Raw genomic sequence first — 25230 nt, 5'->3', positions numbered from 1 at the left:
CAATAAAAATACTGCAAAATATGCCGACATTAACTTCCAAACATTATATCACAGTAAAGACCTAGGAGGATGGAGTTACAACGAGCATAACACGGGATATCAATACAAAATAGAGAGCGACACACTAGCCACACATGGAAGGGCAATCTAAAAGTGCAGACCAAGCAATTTGGGCACCATAACATTACAAACCAAGTGAGATGGTTTTCCATTTACTACTGAATTCTGACTAAAATCCCTGGTTGCTTCTGGGTAATGATGATACATGCTGCTAGTGCGATCATTGCTAGAGGGTCTGGTCTCCGTAACATTGGCAAGGTCAAACACAGTGGATACTAATTCACCTAAAAGTAGCCACCAACAGGTACCGATTGGAAGCTTCAACATACATATAAACTATAATGTTCCAATGGCAAATTGTAGGGCCGTTGCAGTTTGCCTATTGGTAGTTGGGACATTCAAAAACTAGCAACAATATCTGAGGGCAAAACAAGAGGATTGTCATACAATGCATGTCTAAAACGAAGTAGCTAGAAGAATAATAGCCAGTTAAAAAAAGAAGTATGCCCATGTCTAAATCTTTACAAAACATGCAAATATGAATTCTCAGCTTAGAGCCTATAGCTCCCAAACCAACTGAAGGACTGTGTGATTAAAAAAGAAAAGAAAATCAGCTGGCTCTGTCTCTTTCAGCTCAAAGCCTATAGCCACCGTAACCTCCCAAACCAGAGGACCCATAACCACCAAGTGATTGAGATGCAAGTGATGATGATGGATAACCTGTACTTGCCAACTGAGAATAACTTGATCTCATGCCCGTATCAAGACCTCCATAACTGCTTGTCAGTGGTTCTTTATGTCCAGATATAAATTCCTGTAGATATAAATGAGAAAAGATTATTACTCAGAAGAGCTACTCTACGTGCAAGGTTCAGATTAGTTCCTTCACAAAAACATACGAGATACTTCACCTGAATGAGCTGTTGAGCAACCTGAACTTGTGAAGCAGTGCCCTTTATTTCAACAGTTATCTCATCAGGCAATCCTCTGCTCTCTTGCACAGTAAGTATTGCTCCACTATTTCGGCGTATATATGCTATGTTTCCTCCTCCTATGCCAATGATGTCTTCAGCATATGACAGTGGAATTTGCATTGTCTGCGTGATCTGAACCACAGAATATTTCAAACAATGATTTCTGGTGATTACACTGAGAAAATAATCATAACAGATGAGACAACTGCTAAAACACCAGCCCAATCAACAACTCACTTGCAAAAAGTTTATAAAAGTTGGTAACTGCCATGGGAACTCTACATGTTCTCTTGGACATTTAATTAAAACACTAACAATATGAGAAAATTAATGGGACAGAGCACCTAAATCTTTTAAGGCTACTTTGTTCACTTGGTTTTAGCTAAGTCAGTTACGAAAACTGTTAAAACCTACAAAAGAATGGAGGAAAAGTCTTGTTATGGGTTTTCTTTTTTGTCATTTTGCTAAAAAGAGATCATGCATAAATGAAGAAACTACCTTTTCTTCAAAAAGCGACAATAAAAGAACATGGAACTAGACTGAGCAAAACAAATTACTGTTTTAGAACATATATAACCACCTTGTTGGATCCAAGCTAAGCCGCTTCAAAAGAAAGGATTAATAGATCAATCCCTAACAACCTTCATGCACTTTCAACAAGCAATAAGAGTACATGAGTGGCTTTTCGAGTCATTCCCATCAATACCATCAAGCAAGCTTATTGCGTGCTAATTAGAGAAAAATTGAAAGTTTTTACTAACATTAGCTTATGAATTCCAGAGACTATACTTTGCAGGCACAGCAAGCATACACCTTATATGCCATATAAGAAGAGTGGCAATGCAGCCGAATTTTAAGTCCATTTTTTATGGATTTCAACTTCTTCTTCTAGTAATGTACGAACAAAGACAATGTAACAAAAGAACCTTTAGCAAAGTAAAATCATGATGCCACATCAGAGCATAGTCTAGCGAGCGTATCCCTACAAACAACTAACTCATATTAATATGAAAAAACCTGAGCCACCCATTCACATCCCAAGTCACCCATCTATGAGTTCCATGTCATTATTTGAAGAGGGATAAAAAGGAAAAAGAAAAAAAAAGAAAACCAACACTATTAGGCTCCCTAAATATCCATCACCAAATAATAATTGATACTCTCATTTTTGATAAATATGCTCCTCTTGGTTCAGTTCTTGCTCCCTTGAGAAAAGCAAGAGAAATACACCAGCCAAAGTAGGCACACTTCTGTCAAGTTATGCCAAAAATAAAAATCTGTCCTCAATCAGATAAAGTGTTCCAGCCATCTATGCTTCTCCCCTAATGCACATCATACATCCAATGCTAATACTGTAGTAACATAAACTCTTACAGTCTATACAAAAAGTTGAGTACTAATCGAGACTAAATAATTAATCAAGCAAGATAGAGCCTTAACAATATAATTATCTTGATTAAAAATTAAGAAATATATATAAAATGAAATGGACCTGGGTAACTAAAGCACCACTGCGCCCCAGTGCTGAAGAGCGTAACCCAGAGAGAGCAGGATCTTGTCCATATAATGACAGTCCACTCCGTGGAATTTGTGGATCTAATTGGGATTCACGATCTAGAAACAAAGATTCCCGCTTCAATGGAGGAGCATAATCATTGCCAACTACAGCTTGTTGTGAAGCATGGATTAAGGATTGTGCTTTATCGGCCCAAGCATCCACCGGCCGGTCTTGAGTGGCTGGTGCATTAAACTAAAGGAGAGGGAGACAGAGGGAAGGGGAAGGGGGGACTCAGCAGCCATCAATTTGCAATAATTATAAAGCATAAAATTTAAATTCAAGTCCACTGTGAGAAAACCAAGAAGCTTACACTCTTTTCGAACAACGGAAGTACACTATGATCAACCAAAAACTTTCGAAGATGCCCAACTGTTGATTCTAGTGCCCTGACAACCTTCAAAGATTCACCCTGTATCTCTACGATTCTTTCATCCGCCGTTGCATAAAATGGCAGCTCATCTAGCAACAAAAAGCTTAAGAGGTTATGTGCCACATGTACAGGTGACATGTCAAAGAAAAGTCCAAAACTGAGCACAATCATTTCAAACTAAATTAAAATGTTACCAAATAGTTTAAGATGCACAGGCATAAAAAGCAAGTTCCTTGTTCACATTCAGAGGCATCTGAAATACGTGGTCACGTCCGCAGAGAGTAAGTTCAAAAGCATGTCATGTGAATGAAAGAGAAACTTACTCTGTTTGGATAATACCTACAGCATGTGGCCATAACCTACTGCACGAATCAAATGATTGGCATTTTCTCAGTCTAGACTTAATTTTGTTAGCCAGCTTAAAAAAAGAGCGATGTATAATAGATCTAGAAAAAATAAGAACTGAGCCGGTTAAATTTTGCATAACATTCTTGAGTTAGATCCTATTACTGAGTTCCTTACATGGAGGCTGATGCCAGACTCAAGTCCAATTCCATGAATCCAGAAAATGGTTCAGAACATGCAATAGGCAAAGAATCTAGTTCGAATTTTTGTTCATTATGGTACACTTGATTGCTCGCTGATGCCAGACTTAAGTCCGATTACATGAACCTGGATATTGGTTTTGAATGGTCAATAGGTGAAGAATCTAGTTTGATTTTTATTGAATATTGTACATTTAATTGCTGATTGATGATTATATTTTTCTCTTCCACCAGAAATGGCCAGATATGGTTAGTCCCACACTACATTTTCGTTCAAACTTTGTAATTTTGATCTAAATTAAATTTATATCCTTGGGCGAAGAAGAAGAAGAAGAGTGGTCCGTTTCAGCTTGAGAACATTCCGATGTCAACCCTCTAAATGAGGAGACAGCTCTGCTGAAGTAAAAGGCTCGCTATCAGACCTGGAAGGCAATCAACGGATAAAACCTAACTTATTGGTACAGAGTTTTAGCTCAGGCAACTGATAAACAATCATTTAGGGACCCTAAATTTTAAAGTCAACATGAAAAGGGGGCAAACAAGGTTCAAATATAATATATTAAAGAGTGTGGCAACTTAATAAAAAATAGTACCTTCAGAGTCAGCAAATTGTGAACAATTGTTTAAAAATGAGGTGTCAAGATTTTCAGTCTTTTTCAGGAAGCAAAGCATACAACACATGCCTCAAAGGTCTAAAGATGTAAAATATATAATCTGAGGAGCAACATACATGACATTGGAATTATGTCTGGACTTGAGTACAAAGTATGTTATGGATCATATATTCCACAGACAAATGTGTAGAAATCTTAACAGCTACAGTACAAATAACATATCATGCCATGTGCTGTTTAATAATACAATTCAATATGCAGTTTCATATTAAATATATGAAAAGATAAATATATTTCCTTCTATTTTCTTGTGAAGACGACCAAATCCTTGATTCTTATGTCAACAATATAATATACAACATGCATGCATAGATTATATATCTGGTTCTTTTAATTCTATTTTATTTCTGACATACGGACTCACTAATAAGCCTCAAGGCTCGTGGAGACGAGCCTCAGATAAGTCTTTTCCAAGATGCCTCAAGGCAAGAATCAAATAAGCCTCTCTTTAAACAATAATAGTGGCTCAACGTATTATTATAGATCATAGATAATGCATAATAAATAAAGCTTTTGTCAAAAAATATTGTTAACGAAAGATTGTGAAAAAATAATAAATGATATAAAAAAAATATCAAAAATATAAGACAGAATATAATGATCACAACAAGGCCACTAGATCATGATGTGTGAAAAATATAAGTTTAGAACTGATATTTTCTATAATATTGAACTCCATTCTATGAATAAGAAAAATCAACTTATTAGGGTAAATTCAGGTCATAAATAAGAAGGAATCAACAAATGACATAAAAAAATTATGACTGTCGGATAAACTTAGGATGAGCCACGATGCACGAATAGAAAAATGATAGCAAGTGATGTCTATGACAGATCATATTAAAACACATAGACAGGTTATAAGATGTGCTAGATACTAAAAGACTAAAATCGTGTTTGGAATATAAAGGTTGGAATAAGTCAAGGATCATGTCATAGTTGCTTCTGATAAAACAATTAAGTTTAGCTTCCATCAAACATGAAGTTGGAACTAAAATCAAAGGTGGATCAAGAAGAAAAGAAAATAATGAGATTGCAGGATCTATAGCATAAACAAGAGAACTAAACAAAGATAGACAATTCTCAGTCTAATAGACATCTAGACAGGAGCTAATTAGAAATAGCGAGTCAAAATCAGCAAGATAAATGACACAAGATATTACTGATCAGCACAAGAAAAATCAATGTCAAGTCATCTTACAAACCATTGTACAAAATACCTACACATTTCATCTAGAATAAGAGGGGCAACTTGCTATAAATACAGAACATCAATATCCAACTAATGGAAAGTGAATTGAGCATTGAACAACTTCTACTTCCAATACCTTGACATTGCTACAAAAACATGGATGAAATTAACACAAAAATTTTAATAGTGTAACTAGCCTCTTTTCTTCACTTTCACTGAAGAAAACTACCACGACTTGAGATGGTATAATGTTACATCACATTGCTTTAACATTGGTACGACTGTCCATATCAGACACCACAATCAGGAATCGAGTTCTTTAACTTTCAAAAGCTATACAATAACCATAATTGTATTCATCAAGATATGGCATCTCTAATCGTTTGTGTATATGCGTAAACAAAGTAATTTAAGTTTTGATATGTTGATTACAAATGACGAGAATCATGAGACAGATCGCATATGCTTCTTGTAGCAGTCAAAGTAGCTCAAGTGTGATCACAAGTGATGATCATAAAAGGCAGATCACAAGACATAAATAATCAAGAACATTCATGTTTCACAATAGCATGCTGGTGTTTAATATACCTTAAATATTATTTTACTTATCTAATGGGCATGGATGACAAAAGAACAACAGAGTGCATTTGACTTTTTTGCGGTCCATTTATAAGATTCTAAGATTTTTTCCAATAAATAGTAAGAAACAGAAGAGTATTACACCAAGTTGAATCAACAAGCATCAAGCCAATACCTCAACCGGGTAAAAGAATTTAGGTATCTTAGATGGAAATGTTGACAAGAAGGCTGCAGATTCCCTCTCTTCTGTTGATCTCAGCAAGATTCAAATGAGATTGAATCAGGGGTCTATTCTTACAGCTGGCAACTAAACTCTTGGCAAATAACAAAATCATCAGGATCTCAAATCGATGTTTACCACTTGAGCGATCAAAAAACCCTCAACTCTCATAAAGCATCCACTTAATCCATTTAATCATTTCAATCTCAATATAGAAATTGCAAGAATTTATTTAAACTTTCATGTACCTAGTATTCTAAAATATTTATAATTCATTTGATTATTAAAAGCAAATTCTACTATGTCCACTTCCATGATGGATTTACTGAATTGTGTTCATCTTAAATGCTAATTAATTCCATTCATATTTTTATACCCATAATATCTGATGTATCCAGTTCTACTCCTAGCATCTGCACAATAGTTTGTCTCTGATCATAATTTTCTGTGAAATGTCTTTTTTTCCTTTCGTAACACCAGATCTTTCTGAAGTCCATTTAAATGTATCAAACAATTCAAAATCAATTGATTTTAAGTACCTAACAACTGCTTAACCAACTTGACAGCCATGTCTTCTAACGAAAAAACAAGCAAGCGCAACTTTATTTTTTCATACACTAATTTATGACATGAACAGCACAATGACATATTAGGTGAGTATAATCAGCCATAAACAGTTTGATAAGGTCAGTTTATCACACAAAAGTTAGCTCAAAAAGATCAAGAGAAAATATCTAGACACTTAGATGTAGAGTTCTGTAAATGGTGTTTATGAAGATGCTTAAAGAATACCTCTAGAAAGAACCCGTACTGTGGCGCCACTAGTCTCTTGAATTGACTTAATCAAGGTACCTTGCTTCCCAATCAAATTAATGGCCTGTGATGATGCTACCAATAACCGAACTGAACATGTAGGTGTAGCAGATGCTGGGGTAGTGCCATCACCCCCGCTATCTGTCATACCATTAATACGTTTAAAGACTCTTAGAACAGCATCCATTGCTGGGGATATTTCTGCATCTGGCTCTTCTCTAGCCGATATTAGAACCTACACATGAGAATAAAAATTACAAGCTGACCAGCAAGGAGTATTATATTTCTATGGTGGCAATATCCCTCTAAGACACATGTATAGCAGTTGAATCAAATGCTTTTGAACTTATTTAGATACAGAATTGATTTAAATCAACAGGGCATCTACAACCGTGATTGATAATTTCAGTTCAGCATTGACTGCAGACAAGTTTATGAACCTTGATAATAGGTATTAAGGGGCCAATTTTTAATATAGGAGAGTAACGGTTATTCATATGAATACGGTACTAATGCTTATGCATGCACATATATAAAGTGTGCATATCTATTCTCCTATCCAAAGCAAACTCCTAAACAGTGGATGAAGCTCCACTAAAGAGGTCATCCATGTCTGCACATGGCATGTTTTAGTATTTATAAAATTGGAAGAGCAAAGCACATGGAAGAGGCTCCTGTGCATGTTGTATCTTGATACAATACCAATCAATGGCAACAACTTTTTCCCTTTCAAGCAGGTAAAATACATGAATCAATGAACACCAAGCAGAGCAGCGCTAGATCTTATGGATGCACATCTATGTGCACATTCGATAGTTCTTCCAAATGCTTATAAATAAACCAGATAGAAGACCTTTTTTTTGGCAATGAATGTATATTTGTCGACATTGCAAATATAGCAAGTTCTATGTAGTATAAAAGTTCATTGCTCCATCAATACTCAGGTATACATCATGGTTAATCCCAACATAAGTTTGTGATGTACATATAATCAAGTCCATGGCAGGACCCTCCTATAGTTTTCAAAAACTGATTTTAAAGAAATGTAGCAAGCTATAGGCATCTAGATATCCCATATAATTAGGCGGCTTATGCTGCTTGGCATTTGACATATTTCTTATTTCATAGTTTTGTACTTCATGGTTTTCATCAAAAGAATGTTTTAGTGTCTTCACAACTTTCCTTTCTGAAGAACTCACTAGAATTTATGGGATGCTAATTAAAAGAACAAAGAGTGTGCAACCTGAAGTCACCCTGGCTAAAACTCTTTATCCCAATTTAACCAACTTCTGAGACATATAATAAATGATAATGATAGTGAGGAAAATCTTTTTTACTCAGAGGTGCATTTTGCTCTGCGAAGGAGTAGCGAGGACATCTACAGGGAAAACACTGCAGAAAATGGAAAACTCATATGAAAAAAAGAGCACCTTATTTCTCTCATTTCTTAAGTAGCAATGGAAGGGTCATTTCAAAATATTAGAAATTCCAGAGACTACTCAAAAAGCGAACACCAAAATCCCAAAACATTTTCTTTAGAAAAAAGAAAAACAAGAACACGTTCTTGAGGCTTCGGTACAACGAAACACAGGAAAAGGGGGGGCTTATTAAAAAAAAAAGAAACCCATGAAGTTAAACCGCAATGGGAAAAGGTGACCGATTAGGTAACTCCGACAACGCAATCGCTCCCCACAATTCAAGCTTCTTAATTTCAAGCAAAGGCCTTTGAGTTTAGTGCTTTTTGGGTTTCCCAAAAAGAAACATTGGCTCAAATACTTTGCAGATGGCGTCCAAGATCAGAATAAAGAGGCAAGATACGACATCAGGGCATCCAACAAAAATGACAACAAGACAAGAAAACCCTAGGAACAGAGATAACAAGCAAAACCCTTGAATCCCGCCAAGCGTAAAGCCAGAAGAGTACTTACAATGCGGTCGGAGGTGCCAAGAGCTCCTTCAAGGATTCGAACACGAGCCCGCGTCTCCTCGCAGAGCTTCTTGATAAGCTCACCCCTGCGGCCAATGATGCTCCCCACCTTCAGCACCGGCACGACCAGGCGGAACACGTTGTCTCCGGGCCACCCCGGCCACTTCTTGCTCTCGGCGCCCTGCGTCTGCGCCGGGGCCGGCGCCGGCGTGGCGTCTGCTGCGGAGGGCATCTCCTCCTCCGTCGACGGTTCGGGGTCTTCCTCCGGATCCTCCACCTCGGCAGGCGAGGCGGCGGGGGCCTCGGCCTCCGGGGCCGGGTCAGCGGCCGCGGCGCCGTTGTTCTCGCTGGTGTCGGTGGGCGTCGCCTCCATCGCGGAAGTGGGTGAGAAGAGGGAGAGAGAGAAGGGTTTCAGAGGAGAGAGAGTGAGAGGGGGGTTTTAGCCTCGATTTGGGCTGAAGAGCGCGAGCCGCTTAGATTTGGGGTATAATGGAGGTCCCAGGGATCCTCTTATAGGAACCGCAGTACTTCAAAGATTCACGCGTTTTGCCGACTCTGGAAGCCACGCGTGTACGGGAGAACTAGGGCAAAGCGGACCGGCTTGGGTTAGCACTATCTATGGTTTCCGACCGGGACAGACTCGACCGGCCCGGCTAAAGGGCGGGGGCCGATCTTTGTTGTTCGGTTCTCCCGGTTCGGATTTCAGATTTAAATTTGTGAAACTAATTTGCTCTCTCTATGAAAAAAAAAAGTTAGTCGATCATGAATGAGAATTTGATGAACGGTTATAATTCCATCAATAGTGATACCGTCATGGAGAGGTCATTGGAGAGGTCCAATTAGAAACCAATTATGTATATATAGTTGATTGAGGTCCATGAATAAACTCCAATTTGAGTGATTTCATGTAAGTCAACAATTTCCAAGTCCATGTGGCACGAGGGGGATTAGTTTAACACACAAGAGTTGCTGCAATTCTATATATATAAAAAAAAAACAATTTGTACATCAATTGAAGAAGGTCTAAACACCATTTGAAAGGAAAGACAGCCAATTTTTATAGCAAACAAACAGTAAATCACATGCGCCTTTTGAATAATATGTGGATCCCAGCTACAAATCAAATGGGACATGCAAATCGGCATTTGCAGCTCATAGCATTCAAATCCAGTTTGCTTTGCTATTTATAAAGATAATGCAATTAATATGATTTAAATTCGTCGAGATATACTAGACAATTAATAGATAGTATTTAAAGATGAAGTTTTTTCCCCATTACTGTACAAGGATAAATATTAACAATCCTACTAAATAAACTAGTGCTAGCATCAACTTTCAACTTTTGCTTTCTCAACAAGTGCTGAAGGAAAGTGGTCAGTCCATAAGTGATATTGCTTAAAGCTCTTGTTTTGGAAAGCCAATATGCCAATTGATTGCCTTCCCTGCAGATGTAGGGTATGCACTTCTATGTGGAAGAATGTAGCATTGAAGTAATATTAAGCAATAAGAATTCAAGGTTAAATTACATCTGCATGATAAGAACTCTGTTGATAAGCTTTGCTGCCATTCTAGAATCCCCTTTGATCCAAATCTTTGAAGCTCGGAGATCGATCCTTGCAAACTAGCCTCCATCCAAGCACCATGCAACTCAGCTAAAATGAAAATATCTGGATCCTGCAGCAGATGTACTCCCATTACTCTCCAATAACAAAGCCACAGAAAACGCTCCATTGAAGGAACCTATCAAAATTAGCCTTTACTACTGTCATGAGAAATCCAACAAAAAAGGAGAGTAGTAGTTGAAGAGGCCGGCAGGCCAACGATTCCTTAGGAGATTAGCTTTGCTAGGTCAAGCCGAGAGGCAATATAGTATATATATTTGCGGATAAAGTTAACAAAAAAAGAAAAAGGACAGTGCAATTAAGATTCAATTGAGTAAAACTTCACATTAAATTCTTGAATTTGTAATTTTTTTCGAATCAAATGAAATAGTATTTTGTGCTTCTTCATGGCAAATGCACACTCTGCTTTATGGTTCACTGAATCAAGCATTATATTTCAATCCTAAAAGGCAAATATAACGGATGGATTTTTTCCTATTTGTAAAATAGATGGCTCTACATGCTTACAAGTAATTAATGTTCTTTTCCTTCTGAAGAAAAAAGGTTACAAGATGCAAATTTTTGGATTACTCATTAAAAATGGATCTCAATTATGTAGTTTTTTTTTCTTGATAATGATCTTACAATATTTTTTTTGTTTTTGAAGACATCTCTCTATTGTAATGCAAACTTCTCTTTGGTCCAATGACTATCGTGACACACGTTTGTGCTCTCACACCATTATACATACTCTGATCTTTATGATGCGCGTCTCTCTCAATTCAGAACAGAGAAAAAGAAGAAAAAAAAAAACCTTCAGCAAGATGGCATCACAACCGTCCATAGTCTCTCATGTTACCCCAAACATGCTAAATGCTAGATTACTAATATTACGCTTTTGGGAGATTCCGGTGGTCTTTATGTTATTGTTAGCAGAGAGGATCCAGCATCCCTTCCCGCGGGATAAAAATTTCTAAAAAATTTCCAGGCCTCACCGCATGCCCAACATTATGCAAAATGAATGTCATTTATGAATTCATTGCATTACCTCTAAACTAAGAGTGTACATGGGTTAAGTCGGATCGGATCATGAGTGACCCAACTCGACATGATTTCTTGTTCGGGTCCTAATGTTGATCCCAGACCCAACTCAATAGAAGATCGAATTAAGTTAGGTCGGAGTTAAAATTTTTCATCCAAGAGGTCATTCAGGTCGATCGGGCCCATGTATAATCCGATTCCTAACTCAAAAAAAATGGATCCGAATCGAGCCACACATGGAGTTCTAAAATGAAAAAAAAATTAATTTTTGGCAAAACAAATTCTAGCCTCATCATAAAATATGAATATTTCTTTGGAAGCATATTATGACACATTTAATATAATAATTTTTTTTAACAAGGCTCTGAAAACAATTAAAAAGAGTTCCAAAAGTCAGGCATTTCTTAAGGATTATACCAATTATTATATTTGAAGACATCTAATATACGGAAACAAAGTATACATAGAATACTAAACCGGTCACAATATCAATCTATATTCTAAATATCAAACTTTCTATCCAAAGATATTACTTAGCTATTTAGTTTGCCACAATATCCTCCATCATATGAATAGCGTCAGATCAAGAAGCTTGGACCGGTGGATTGATGACACCATTTATTTCAAACCAATTAATTTGCCACCATTAAATAATTCGACAAATTACACAATTCCTAGTGCTTCCAAGCACTATGCTTTCATTTCTACCATATTGTGCATAGATGAAGTTTACAGATTTTCTACATGCTAAAATATGTATGTAGGTTAACCTTCAATTAGAATAAACTGATACAACATGTTCAATGATTAATTCTTTATAAATCATTAAGTAAAACAAGAAACAAGATTAAAGAATAACAACAAAGGTAATTAAAGATTCCATGATTTATGATCTTGAGTTTTTTAGCCTACTTTTCCTGTTAAACAATTCCACAATTAAATATGTTCAATTGCATGCTAACAATAAACTACATAATTTTCATCAAATTGAGTTGGCTCGGGTGAATAGGTCAGAAGACCCAAATTAGACCCATATAATAATCAGGGTCATAACTCAATAATCCAAACCCGATCCAAAATATGGAACGAGTTCAAATTTGAAACCCCACCCAGCCCTACAAGTCCTTGCACCGAATCTGGATCGGGTCTAAGCAGGTCCGATCACAGGTCAACTTGATCCATTTGCAGCCTTACTTTAAACAAAAGTAGCATGAAAAAATTCTAATATCAGGCCTCCACTTGTAACTCAGACATGCATCATGCGGGTACAAATAAAGCAAATACTAATGGGATGCATTTAGAGTAGGCATTATCATGACCATTCTAGACTGCAAGCAAAAACAAGTCAGACCACATTTTCTCATACTTCATAAGATTCGCAATGTGTTGGACTACAAAAATCATCACATGCTCGTAAAGGCAATAAGAGGATGACAATATCATCGAATCAGACCAGGAATACGAAATGTGAAGTGGAAGAAGTGCCAAAATCTCCGCAATGTCCGCCAAGAAACCCAGAATTTGAAATGTACACTTCTTTTTGTGTGTGTGGGTGTGTAGCTGCTTCTTGTTACAGCATGCTCAGTGTATCGAAGCTAAAAACTCGGTAATAGAAATAGTGTGCAGCCAAAGCTAGCAGAGACTACCAGAAGAGGAGCATGCAATCTTCCGCTTCCACATAGAACAGAATAAATCTTTCAGCAGCCAGGGCTATAGAATATTCAGAGAGCAATAGGACATTCATCGCAATGTAGAATAAATATCAGCAAACCGATAGAAAACTTGATATTTTCTCTAAGTTCCTATGATACATATGCCAAGATAGAAGCACAAACTGAATGGATAATTAATCAGATGAACTTTAGATCTTCAACACTGATTTATGCAAGATGTGGCCTCTTTGGCTATCATGAAGTCGAGCGTACCATAGATACAAAACAGAGGGTTGCTTAGGAACTCATCCTTAAACTCAAGTACTGGTCATTAATTATGGCATCTGTACAGAACATCTTGCATCTCAATTTGTCCCTATGTTGAATAGAAACATGCACCTTTAGTCAAATGGGTCAATTCGGGGGTCATGCTCGCTGGCCATTGCCATCCCTGTGCAGAGGCATGTGGGGCACATGACCTGTAAACAATAAGCCACAGATTATACGAATCCCCATTATGAAAAATGGTGGTGGAGTGGGGGGCGACCGCGAAACAGAATGTCTCAAGTGGCTGTGATGTATAAAACATCCATTCCGAACCACCAAGAGCAAATAGAGATGATTCAGTGAAGCCTAGATAATGCCTCTCAGTATACATCTCTATAGGTCATGGAAATCTAATTAACAATAGCTTTTATCAAGTCCCATGAAAAAATACATGATTTTTCTATCATATTTTCTCATTGCTTTTAGGAAATAGACAAACAAGAACCAAAAACGTCAGCTATAATTACCACAACTCAGCTGATATAATAGTCACATATTGGTTAACTTTTATCAGCATCACAATGTAATGTGCATAATGTCTTACCTTTCCTGACCCTGAACAATTCGAACACCTCTCTGTTCTTGGTGGTGATAAAGGCTGATCGCCATCATTAACTGTAGCAACAGGCTCAACTAAAACAATAGCTCCACTGCTCGAACAGCGGGCACAGGCAAGGTATCCTGGAACAACAGAGAGACAATATTATCAGATAATACTTCTAACTGCAACTCAAGGGCAAGCTCCATATGGCAATGAAGTTAAATTAACATATATATCATCTTGATCAAGGTGCGAGAATTTTCCTATAATGGATAGCTTAAGATCTTGAGAACAGCTGAAATTATGCTTGTACAATTTTAATATATCCTATGAGTTAACTAGCAGGGTTTCTATTAGATAGATGGAAAACAAGTAAAATGAAGAGTGCTACAGGTAAAAAAAGGAAGGAAAAAAAAACTTGGAACAAATCCATTCTAGCTCCATATATCTAGCATGTCTGCCATATGTTTGCCAGATAGAAATGTTCAGATGCAATATTGCTGCTGGAATCATCTTCCATCAGCCTCACAATGTTGGAACCCATGTCTCTCAACCTCCTGATGGGTTCCAATGTAGAGGGCTAAAGAAACTAAACAGAGTACAGTTCTAAGTCTGACCAACAAGCAATGTCCACAACAAGCACTGTCCAACTGGAAGGCTGGAACAAGTTTTCCAAGTCTTGTATCCCTACAGTCATAAAGGGCCAGATCCTTAGCGTGAGGCTTTTTAGTCCTTAATTTCTTTTATTTTTTCTTAGGTCTCACCACTTCTTTACAGATGTGCCACCAAATGCAGGCCGCAAATCTACCAATGTGTCTCCATGCCTTGTTGTACATGACCAACCAGACAGACTTATGCTCCATCCTTTCCAAGTGAAAACTTTAAAACATTTCTAACAAATCCCTGAGAAAGTTCCTACCAGTCAAGTAGCAAAAGGAAGCACACTTTGGTTGCTTAGTACTGGGTGGATCCAGCTCACCACTCGTACAGGTTATAACATCTGGCCAGCTCCTGATAATGGATGGGGATTGGACACAGTATCATAATCGCAGCTGTACATTGAAGGACCAACAACTGCAAATCATAAATTTGACCACTAAAAGAACACAGAAAGATCTTGTTTTAATGACAATAAGATTTTGTCAACTAACAAACATAGTACTTCTTGAACCAATTTCCTAAAAGCAGTATGCTTTTCAATCCTATTAGAATCCTATTAGAAGCTTACCCTTTCCAATGAATCCTGGCCTGCAACATATGCTGTCAACAAGAAACAAAAAAAGCACCATTCTTCATATAGTGAGAACTGCCATTACATTTCCAAATTTTAATCCGCATCACTTACATCCTGATCAAGACAACTAAAACGTTGACCCTTGCCAACAGATTCTGGTCATATTGCTTAAGATGGTTTAACAAAAACACTTCCTTGAAAAACTTCCTTGTCATAATTCTTAGTTTTCAGAATTGTTTATATTGTTTTTGCCTATCAAGAAGGCAGACATCATTATTACATATTGTAGTAGGTGGAATATAACCCCAGCATCAACCCAATTCTTTTTTTTTTTATTCTTTTTTTAAACTGCATTGATGGGTCTGGGTTTGCATCCAAACCTAGATCCATTCAGGTACAACATTGACAACAGCGAATCCAGCTTCAAAAAGACTCCAACATACCCAACTAAAAGAAGATGATAACAATATTGTGTATAGTCCATCAAATTCATTGAATCCAGACAAGATCATCTAGTGATGAGTTTTTCACCCAAATCCTAGAACCGAAAAAGAGTTTTGTTGCAGGTGCCAGTCATGAACCAGCCAGATCTATTTGCACTGATTTTAATTGTCTGAAGTGTTCATGTTATACACAAACTAACTGTCAACTCACCAATCATATGATCCATTAACAGATATATGTTACAAAATTTGCAACATGACAAAGTCATGGGCCTATTTCACTGACCCATCCACTGTTTTGGTGGCTTCCAGCTTTTCTAGAGCTATAAGAGTCAAAAAGGACAAAAGCAATTGTCTTGAATAGGGGGTTTAGAAACATGTTCACCGTTCCATTTTAACCAATACATCTACTTCTAATCTAGACTAACAATTCAATAACCATTAAGCAAATAATCTAGAAGAGGAAGGAAAAGGAACATGTCATATGCGTCATGCCATTGGAAACCTAGACTATGATAAAGCATCACTGCTAACAACATTATATTGGTAGCAGAACAGTTAAAAGCAACCGCATGCCCTTTGCTTTCTGTTTGCTATTCCACATGAGATCTATAGGAAGCTACAGCTTCCAATCAATTACCATGGTATCATCTAAAGTTGCAGAACAAGGGCTATTAGCCCTTTAAGAATTCTTTCCCATAAAGCTATGAATATGAAAACTTTGTCTTCTGATCAAAAGTAAAAGATAGAAGAAAATTATTCCCCAACAAATATCCCTTCAACCAAAAAATATAAAGTGGACTACCCTTCAAGCCTGATAAATACTGCAAGGTGCCTGAATGTTTGTAAACATAGGTCTTGCATGAGCTTTCAAAACATTTTCCACGTAATTTTTTTACTATATCCGATGTTCCAAAAGACTATATATTGCAAGTTTAAAAGAGACCTACATTAGGATATATCAAAGATTTATTTATATGATTTCATGTCTTAATGGAAAGTTAAGGATATAGAAGACCACCAGTTCCCAGACAGTATTTGCATCTCTTGTGCTCTTGCTGCTTGACATTGTTAATCTCCACAACCATTAGGGCTGAGATAACTCCAACTGCTCCCCCTGAGAATGATGCTACTATTGGATCAACCTGACTGCACATTTTCAAGGAAAAATTCAGTGATAGAAGAAAAGAGACCTCTGCGAATGCTCAAAAGAGCACATAGTAATTTGTAGCGGCCCATCACATCATTACCTCCAGAAAGCTAATTTGAAGATCAACCACAGGAGCACAATAAGCATGGTTATTCTAAGGGTTCAAACAAGGTGTTCAGGAACGAAAAAGAAAAAGAAAAGTCCTGCATTCTACAGTAAAGGTCTTCTAAAACAATCACTATAGAGTCAGAAGCTCAATGAATTCCATAGTTTTATGATCTGCAGACAATGAAAGCAGCTGCACGAAAGGTATATACTGACAAAGCCATCAACAACTAACTGCATCTGTTGAAATCTCTGTTGCATGTGAGAGAGGCTCAGAGGCTCATCTCTTGCAGAACTAAAGAGAAATAATTTGAATGGCTCCTACATAACAGTGATCTTGGGCCTTTCAACAGATAGTATGCAAGCTCTACATGTGCAATAAAATGATCCCTTTAATAAACATCGGTCACATGCAGCAATACTCTAATTCATCAGGCCCTCTAAAAATAGTTTTGAAAAATTAGAGAAATTTCATATTAGTTTTCTACAATTCCTTGCAAATAGCAATTCCATTGTTGGTTTGTTTACCTAATTTGTTTATCAAGTGATGGCATTTCTCTAGCGCTGCTTGTATAGGGTGTATATAAAAAAAGGAAATAATCTATCCCTTTCTATATTTTTTTTGAACTTTGTGAACTGAGATTTGTAGGTGTTTGGTTGTAAAAGATACATTCCAACTTTACCAAAAAAGAAAAGATAAATTCCAAGAAGGGAAGAAAAGAAAAATGTAGATATAAAAAAACTCTCTTGAAGCATATATTGCAAAATTCATGATTTTAGAGCTTTATGAAATTGCTGTTTGCAACCAAACACCAGGTTTTATAAAATCATTACTTGTAATTAAAAAAAAAGCATGCAGAAGCAGGAAATTCATGATGTTGGAGTACATCAAGATGCATCCTAAGTGGGGAAGTCTTTGTTACTAGTTGTGTATGCAATCAATGATTGGGAAGATTTAGACAGCCAATATACATCTTAGATATGGTTATAATGTTACAACTGCCATTGCTATGTTATAGAATCATACAACTATGGTTAAGAGTTATGACAAAGAATCTATATACTGTTTATTATTTTGAAATATGTTTCTTATATCATATTTAAATATAAAATAGCATTATTTAGATATAAAATATTACCACCCTTGTTATTTTACTTTAGCAATTATACACCATATAACTATGATAATCACAAAGAATCTAATGCTGATTATTATTTTGAAATGTTTCTAACATCCATATTAAAATATGGAATAATTTTATTTAGATTTAAAATATCCCCAATGCTGTTATTTTGTTTTGCTAATGTTATGCACCATTACAGTGGCAAATAACAGTTGATATAACAAAATAGTTTAATATTTGATTTTTCTTATGCTGCTCAAAAGCAGTCAATTATAAAATTTTCAAGACCTGACAGTTTTTGGTTCGCAGCCATTATAAAGTTATAGTTGTATACTTGTATCATTAAAAGCATTCAATCAAAAGCCTTGGACCAGGAGAATATATTTACTTGTCAATAAAAAATCTTGGAGAAAGGGGAAAGAATAAAAACCCTGCCCCTCATGAGAATAATCTTGGTTTGAACCTGGAATATGGCTTATTAACAAATTACAATTTTGGTTATGTAAAAGTAAATCTATATGCATAGCACATTCTAATTCTCAACATTTTTGAAGGAATATGTGTATGCATGTATACAAAGCTGTATGAGAATAAGTTAACTAAAACAGATCGCCATGTGACAGGGAGTACCTCAATTGCATTGGCAAATGCACACTACGGATAAAATCTGCATAAGATGTGCCCCCTAATCCCAATTTAAGTTCCAGCTGGAAAAACAGACCAATTTAAATTACTAACAAGATCTATATATGATTGTCTGCTATAGAAAAGTGATTATAAGCATGAAGAAAAAAGGATTGCAGTTTTTCAGTTCATCCATCAATCACTTAATAGAACTAAATATTTTATTTCTAAAGTTAATGTACGAGGCAGCTAAATGGCCTAAATTCTCCATATCATCAAATTTACAAGCACAACCCTTCCCCTTCACCTATCCCTCCTCACTGTCATCATTCACTTGCCACAAACATCGTCCAATAGCATGCTTACCACCTCTCCGACATAGTACAGTGGCTTAGATGGCATGGATAGGTTGGTGGTGGAGACTGAAGAAGAATAAAGTTGATGGTTAAAAAAGTCAAAGTTGGAATTGGTTGGGTAGTGCTAATGACTTCCTATAAATTTACTCCTACTCATTTACCTTTTACTTTTGAAATGGATTAAACAATGGCATATACAAGATAAAAAGAAAGCTTATAATGTAAATAAAGACAACGCTGATGCCAAGACTAACTGGCATGGATTTTAAAGAACAAGATTTCAAAGTAAAACTAACCATATTCCAAATTTTGTATGACTAGGAATTATTGAACAACTGAGCTAGGATTAAGACTTACAGTTGGTGCCAGAAGTCCACCAAAGATGATAATTCCAGAAATGAGAGAGAAGCATGTAGCATAGTACAGCTTTAGATTTGCTGGTGTCTGTTTCAAATACAGCAGATTTAAACTCAAGTTAGTTGACAAAGAACATCCTACTTTCAAAATCAAGTATAAAGCCCAGTCTGAAACTAAGCTGCCCCTAGAAGACAGAAAAGCTCACCAAGGGAGGCAAAAATGGAATGAAAGATGGAAAATCAGGAAGTTCATTATCTCGTTCTTCATTTAATATTCCAAGTTCGGCACTTTTTATTCTTTGTTGTATCCGCAGCCTGCGAACCTGAAATGAATTAAAGAAGGATGTTGAAGAAGCATGATTAAGATACACAAATTAGAATTCGCAAACTTACTAGATATCTTTAAATATTCTGATACTAGGAAGTGTATTCATCTCTAAGTTCATGGACCAATTATTTTACACTGTTATGAAAAAGAATGGAGTTTTTGTCTTGATTGTCCAGAAGTTATTTCTTAGTGTCCTTTCCTATTCTGATACTATTATGAGAAGAGCAATTGGAGATAATTTTCCATTTCTTTTGACACTCAATCGACCACAATAATCTATTCTTTTTCTTTCAGTCACTCAAGTAATTACCTACCTAGTATCACGAATGAATCCCCTAAAGTTAAAAAGATGGGACCTGCACCAGTGATGGGGCTAGTCTGCACATTTTCTTTTATTAGAACATTCATCTCTCTCTCTCTCTCTCTCTCTCTCTCTCTGCTCAAAGTATCATAAAACTTAGATCTAAACAATTAATTATGATTTGCAACTTCTGATTCCACTATTTCAATTAAGTCTTTCGCACAGGACAGGCTTTATTCACAAGAGTAATTGTTGAACACTTGAACTGATTTGGCATTCTTCCTTCTTGACATTGATCACAAGTTTTAGTAAAGATTTTGGTGCATGTAATATACAACTCACAGAGCGAGCACAAGATATTCAAGATATTAATGAATGATGGATAATACCATTGGACTGATCGAGATCAACTTTGCTCAGTAAATGCATCATTTACTCTCTTCTTTTGTGAAAAATGCATCATTTACTCATTCTAATATAAATTTTAATAGTAAATTCCTAGAAATTTTCTAGTTATCATGCATGCTGCATCAATATGTTTTCACGATGAATCCATTAATTTATCAATAAGAAAATAAGTATTTATCAACATCCATTACACTATGCTTTTTCAGACTGGAAGAATAACTTCTGTATCAGGTAGTGAGGAAAGTTCATAAGTCATTACAATATGCTACCAATTAAAAAAAAAACAAAAGTTAATACTGACCAAATCAACTTGATCCTAGCCATTGAATTCATTCTCACTTATTGACACTAACAAAAACACACCTCCTCCATGTGCAAAAAGATTTTATTTCGACGGCTTCTAATATTGTCTTGAATTTCTTGCAATTCCATTTTAGCAAAGTCTTGAACTGTTTCAGGTCCTTCAATGATACAAAACCTGCATGGGCTCAAATAAAATCACATTATCAAATTAGCAAGAGTTAAAAGGATCAATAGTTCAATTTGAAATCAAATTATAGTTTTGAGATATTTCTGAATCAAGCATGCTTTCTTGTAGCTCATTACAAATACCATCAAGCGGTCATTATATGACGATAATCACTATCACAAATTACATGCAAGGTGCAATGAAACCATGGCCGGAGCCAGGGGGTTGCAGGGGCAGGGGGGTGGAAAATGCCCACCCTTAAAATTTAGGATTTAATTAAGTTTCTAAAAATCAGATATTCTTTTGCCCCCCCCCCCCCCCCCCCCAACCACCACCACCCAAAAAAAAGAAAAAGAAAAAGAAAAACGCACGCACGAACGCACACCCCTTTTATATTTTTTTAGCAACTAATAGATACGGCTACAATTTAAAAGTTGTAATAAAATTGACTGCTTAATCATGGGAAATTTGTTAGTATTTTGTGAATTTCAAAAGAGGGAGATGTCAGTTCCTTATTTGTTTCTAATTTCAACGAACCAACATGTGTTTTTAATAATTAAATAAATGAGAGAGCAACCCAACCCCATTAAAACTCTAACCCCATAATTCTAAGAAATACTTACATCTTTCTCCTACCAGCTTTCTTCCAAATAGATTCTTGCTTTTCAAGAATCAGATATAATTGGAAAGCTAGAGAAAGAAGAAAGAAGCAACGGAGGAAGAAGGAACTTTGAGTGTAAAATGAGAGAGAGGGCAGGGGGACTGAGGAGGAGAAAGAAGACAACAGCGTCTTTACATCAGCACAGGTTCTCTCATTTTTGCTAGTTCTTTTATTTTTTATCTTCATTTCTTCTCTTTGCTTGGAAATAATTAGAAACCTAAGTGTTTGTTAAACTTTCTTTCTCTAGTTGTTTTCATGCTTGTGATTAGGGATGCATATTGAGTCAGGCCAGCCCCTGGTCCACTTGACCTAGCCCACATTATAAGAAGGTTAGGTCAATATTTTTGTGAAGTGGGCTGAGCTCGAGTCACAAACTTCTAGACCGATTAAAAAATCGGGCAAGCTTGGGCTAGTCATTTATAACTCGATAGCCCAACCTAGCTCATCCCAATACTTATACAGCATGTACAAATATATCTGGCATATATAGTACACAAATATAGTAAAAATGTAATATTAGAAATTGTATATCACATAGGTAAAACTACTAGTCACTTAAGAAATTGTTTTTCTAATTAAGGATTGTATGTAAATTATTGATATGGATTTGGAATTATAAATATGACTATGGAGGATGAATAAGAGTGATATTTTTTGAATTTTGATTTGTTAATAATTTAGACTAGCCTGATTTTAACCGAAGCTCACTTGTAACTTGTCGGGTTGAACCTGGGCTCATGCATGTCGGGTTAAGTACAGGACCAGACTAAGCTTGGACCAAGTGTCTAGTAACCTGAGGTGCGCCAGAGACCATCTATTGCCCAACCTAAACCACCCAATATGCATCCCTACTCGTGATGTTAACCAGAGATGGAAATGATAGTGTCAGCAACCCAAATTTATAAAAGCAACACAACTGATTTAGGTCCCACCAGAAAAAAAAATAAAAATTGATTTAGGTGTGGTACATCAACTATGAATTACACTCATATCGCAAAATCTAAAATAGAAATCTTATTCTAAAATATCACTACAGCTCCAGTTTTAGTGTTGTCTTGTCCCCCTAAAGCAAAATCCAGGCTCCATCACTGGCTGACACTTGAGCAAAGGGACTCAAGAATTTGAGGAAGGCCTAATTACCCAGCATCCAATCAAGATAACATATTGCTGCAGAAATTCTAGAATCAAGTTCTATGAAGGTAAAAATCTTTGTAAAAATATTGAATATCTAGATGCATCATGCTAAAGAAGTAGCAAGCAGTTTCAAGAATAAGTGTAACCAAGTTTTGCCGTACCATCGGCACCGTATCATACTAGCACCAAACTGATATGGTCTCATACCATACCGACACTCGGTATGTCTTGCCATCTCGTATGATAGCATGTACTGATACTATACTAGAATGATACCGGTATGAAGACAGGCGACATGTCAACTTTAAAAAGTCAGGAAGTCTCTCCTTCCTTTTCTCTTTCCTAAGATCTAAATGTAGTCCTATAATAGGACAGACGATAAAATCTGTATCTTGCCGACAGCTTGAAAATCTTGAATCACAATGAAACATGTAAAGGTCTGTGGCCATGATAATTAAATGACCTAAATCGCATTAGAAGAGGAGCTTAATTTAAGACGAGGATAATAGAATATGGCCGTGCGGCCTTGTCTTGAACAAAACCAAAGATAGGCGCACCAAAATGGGGGGAAAAAAAGAAACCAAAAGATACGGAGCAATCCAACAGGGCAGAAGATCATTCCATCAGGAAAGAAAGCACCTTGTCATGTGTGACTAAAAACTATCAAGAATTAATCCGCTAAAAAGAAGCAAGAAAACAAACCCAACTGCTGGAATTTTTTAAAAAAAGAAAATCAAGGGATTATATACCCGGCACCGGCTGGGTTTTTCTCGGAGGAATCGGCGGCGGCGGACTCGACCGAGGGGGCGAAGGAAGAAGGAGACGTGTCGTCGGAAGCCATGGATCTCCATTTGAGGAGGGCGGGCGGGTGCCTCGCGTTCAGGCGCTGCGGAGCAGATCTCCAGCAACTCAGATTGTGACGGATGGAAGGCTTTGTGGGCGAGGAGGACGAACACGTCAGTATCCGGCCCGAGCACAGCATCTTCTCCTCTCCTTTCCTTTCCAAAACAAAGAAAATAATATTACTCCGCCCCTTCTAATTCCACTCTTTCTCTGGATCTTAGGAAGCTATCAGGTTAATTTCACTCTTTCAGTCTTTCCAGTTATCTTCGGAAGCCATCGGGATGGAAGAAGGCTAGAAGAATTCTTGATTTGGGTATTTTGTCATGCAGGGGCGGGGAGGGAGAGGAAGACGGGGGAGAAGGGAGGACGAAAAGGGAAGAAGTGGCGATACGTGGAGCCACAAACAAACGAGCGAGCGCCGGTGGGCTTCTCTTTTTCTTGTTTTTGTGTGTACATATTAATATATAAACAATCCGGAGAGATTATATAAATACAAATTTTTAGAACCGGGTATCTCACAACGCCTTGGGAATTGTGAATTCTAGCTCGGAGCCCTAGTCAAGATGCTGCCGTTTAAAGCTCGGTTTCTACGGGAGGGAGATATAGAAAACAAGGTACTCTGTATCCGACCGTACTATATCAATCTATCGGTATTCGATAGAAATGATGTATCGATTTCCAAGATGCTAAAAAAAAATTATACTATATTAATATTATATTAATATAGTATTGGTACGATATTGAGACATAAAAAAAGTGCTTACATCAGGGGTGTTCTAGAGGAAGATTTGTTCATAGTGACTGATTGGATACAGTAGGGAGCGGCAGAGCAATGGCCATCCATTACTCAGGAATATCCAGAAATTGGTGTTCGAATGTCGTTCTATCCAGATTGCTTATATGTATTGGAAGGCAAACAATATTGCTGATTGGATTGCCTCTTTTGCTGTTCATCATTCAGGAGAGATCTTGTGGATTGTGTCTGACCCCTTTTCTTCCCCTCTGTGTCATCTTTTCTCTCTTGACTCTGCTGATAGTACTCATGTTAGATTGTGGTGAGCCATTGTTGTAAAAAAAAAAAAAAAGAAAGAAAGAAAGGAAGAAAGAAAGAAAAGAAGAAAAGAAGAAGCAGAAAGAAGAGAGAAGAAAAGAGGTGGTACTTGTGGCATCACATGCTGGACTCATAATTGATCCTGTCGCTCCGGTGGGAGGTTTTTCTTATATATATAGATATATGATGCAATTTTGTTGGATTTATTTGATTTGCAAGTAGAGTAATGCTTGGGATCCCGCTCCAACGGATACAGAGTTTCATGTAAGATATGGCACGCCAAGATTGATGCTACATATGAAGATTATTTCAACACATTGGAGGGAGTTGGCTTAGTAGAATTATATATGGCAATTTCTTTTCTTAGTAGAATTATATAGCAGTTTCTAAATAACATGGAATATATATGAAATTAATTTATCCATTCAGTTTTATTATGGTAAACCCTTTTTTGATAATAGAACGAAGCAAATTAAGGGAATAGGTACCTTGGAATTCCAAAAAAATCGAAAGCACCCGATAAAATTATGATCGAGAAATTTTGATTAGGATTATTCAGCTTTGTCGCT

General features: G+C 36.7%; 2 protein-coding genes across 3 annotated transcripts; both read right to left on the bottom strand.

Moving 5' to 3' along the window:
- Positions 1-479: 479 nt before the first annotated feature.
- LOC103710787 (RNA-binding KH domain-containing protein PEPPER-like) lies at positions 480-9469 on the bottom strand. Its single transcript, XM_008796678.6, has 6 exons — positions 8914-9469; positions 6965-7220; positions 2903-3051; positions 2527-2784; positions 972-1166; positions 480-874 (listed from the first exon to the last, which is right to left on the bottom strand). The coding sequence occupies exons 1-6, from the start codon at positions 9283-9285 to the stop codon at positions 695-697; spliced, it is 1410 nt and encodes a 469-aa protein (XP_008794900.3). The 5' UTR covers positions 9286-9469; the 3' UTR covers positions 480-694.
- Positions 9470-10119: 650 nt separating this feature from the next.
- LOC103710788 (protein ORANGE, chloroplastic) lies at positions 10120-24243 on the bottom strand. 2 transcript variants are annotated; one of them, XM_008796679.6, is made up of 8 exons: positions 23517-24181; positions 20867-20981; positions 19673-19789; positions 19468-19554; positions 18761-18837; positions 16773-16900; positions 14078-14214; positions 10120-10586 (listed from the first exon to the last, which is right to left on the bottom strand). In XM_008796679.6, the coding sequence occupies exons 1-8, from the start codon at positions 23747-23749 to the stop codon at positions 10308-10310; spliced, it is 1173 nt and encodes a 390-aa protein (XP_008794901.4). In that variant the 5' UTR covers positions 23750-24181; the 3' UTR covers positions 10120-10307. The 2 variants fall into 2 exon arrangements, with proteins under 2 accessions (XP_008794901.4, XP_008794902.4); XM_008796680.6 differs by lacking the exon at positions 10120-10586 and adding an exon at positions 13317-13685 and having other exon boundaries at positions 23517-24243.
- Between the last annotated feature and the right edge of the window lie 987 nt (positions 24244-25230).

Source organism: Phoenix dactylifera, chromosome 3 (genome assembly GCF_051530095.1).
Source record: "Phoenix dactylifera cultivar Ajwa chromosome 3, Ajwa_hap1_PhDact_Kaust_v1.1, whole genome shotgun sequence".
In the NCBI taxonomy this organism is placed as follows: Eukaryota; Viridiplantae; Streptophyta; class Magnoliopsida; order Arecales; family Arecaceae; genus Phoenix; species Phoenix dactylifera.
The sequence above is the reverse complement of the archived record's forward strand: the minus strand, read 5'-3'. Positions and strand labels throughout refer to the sequence as shown.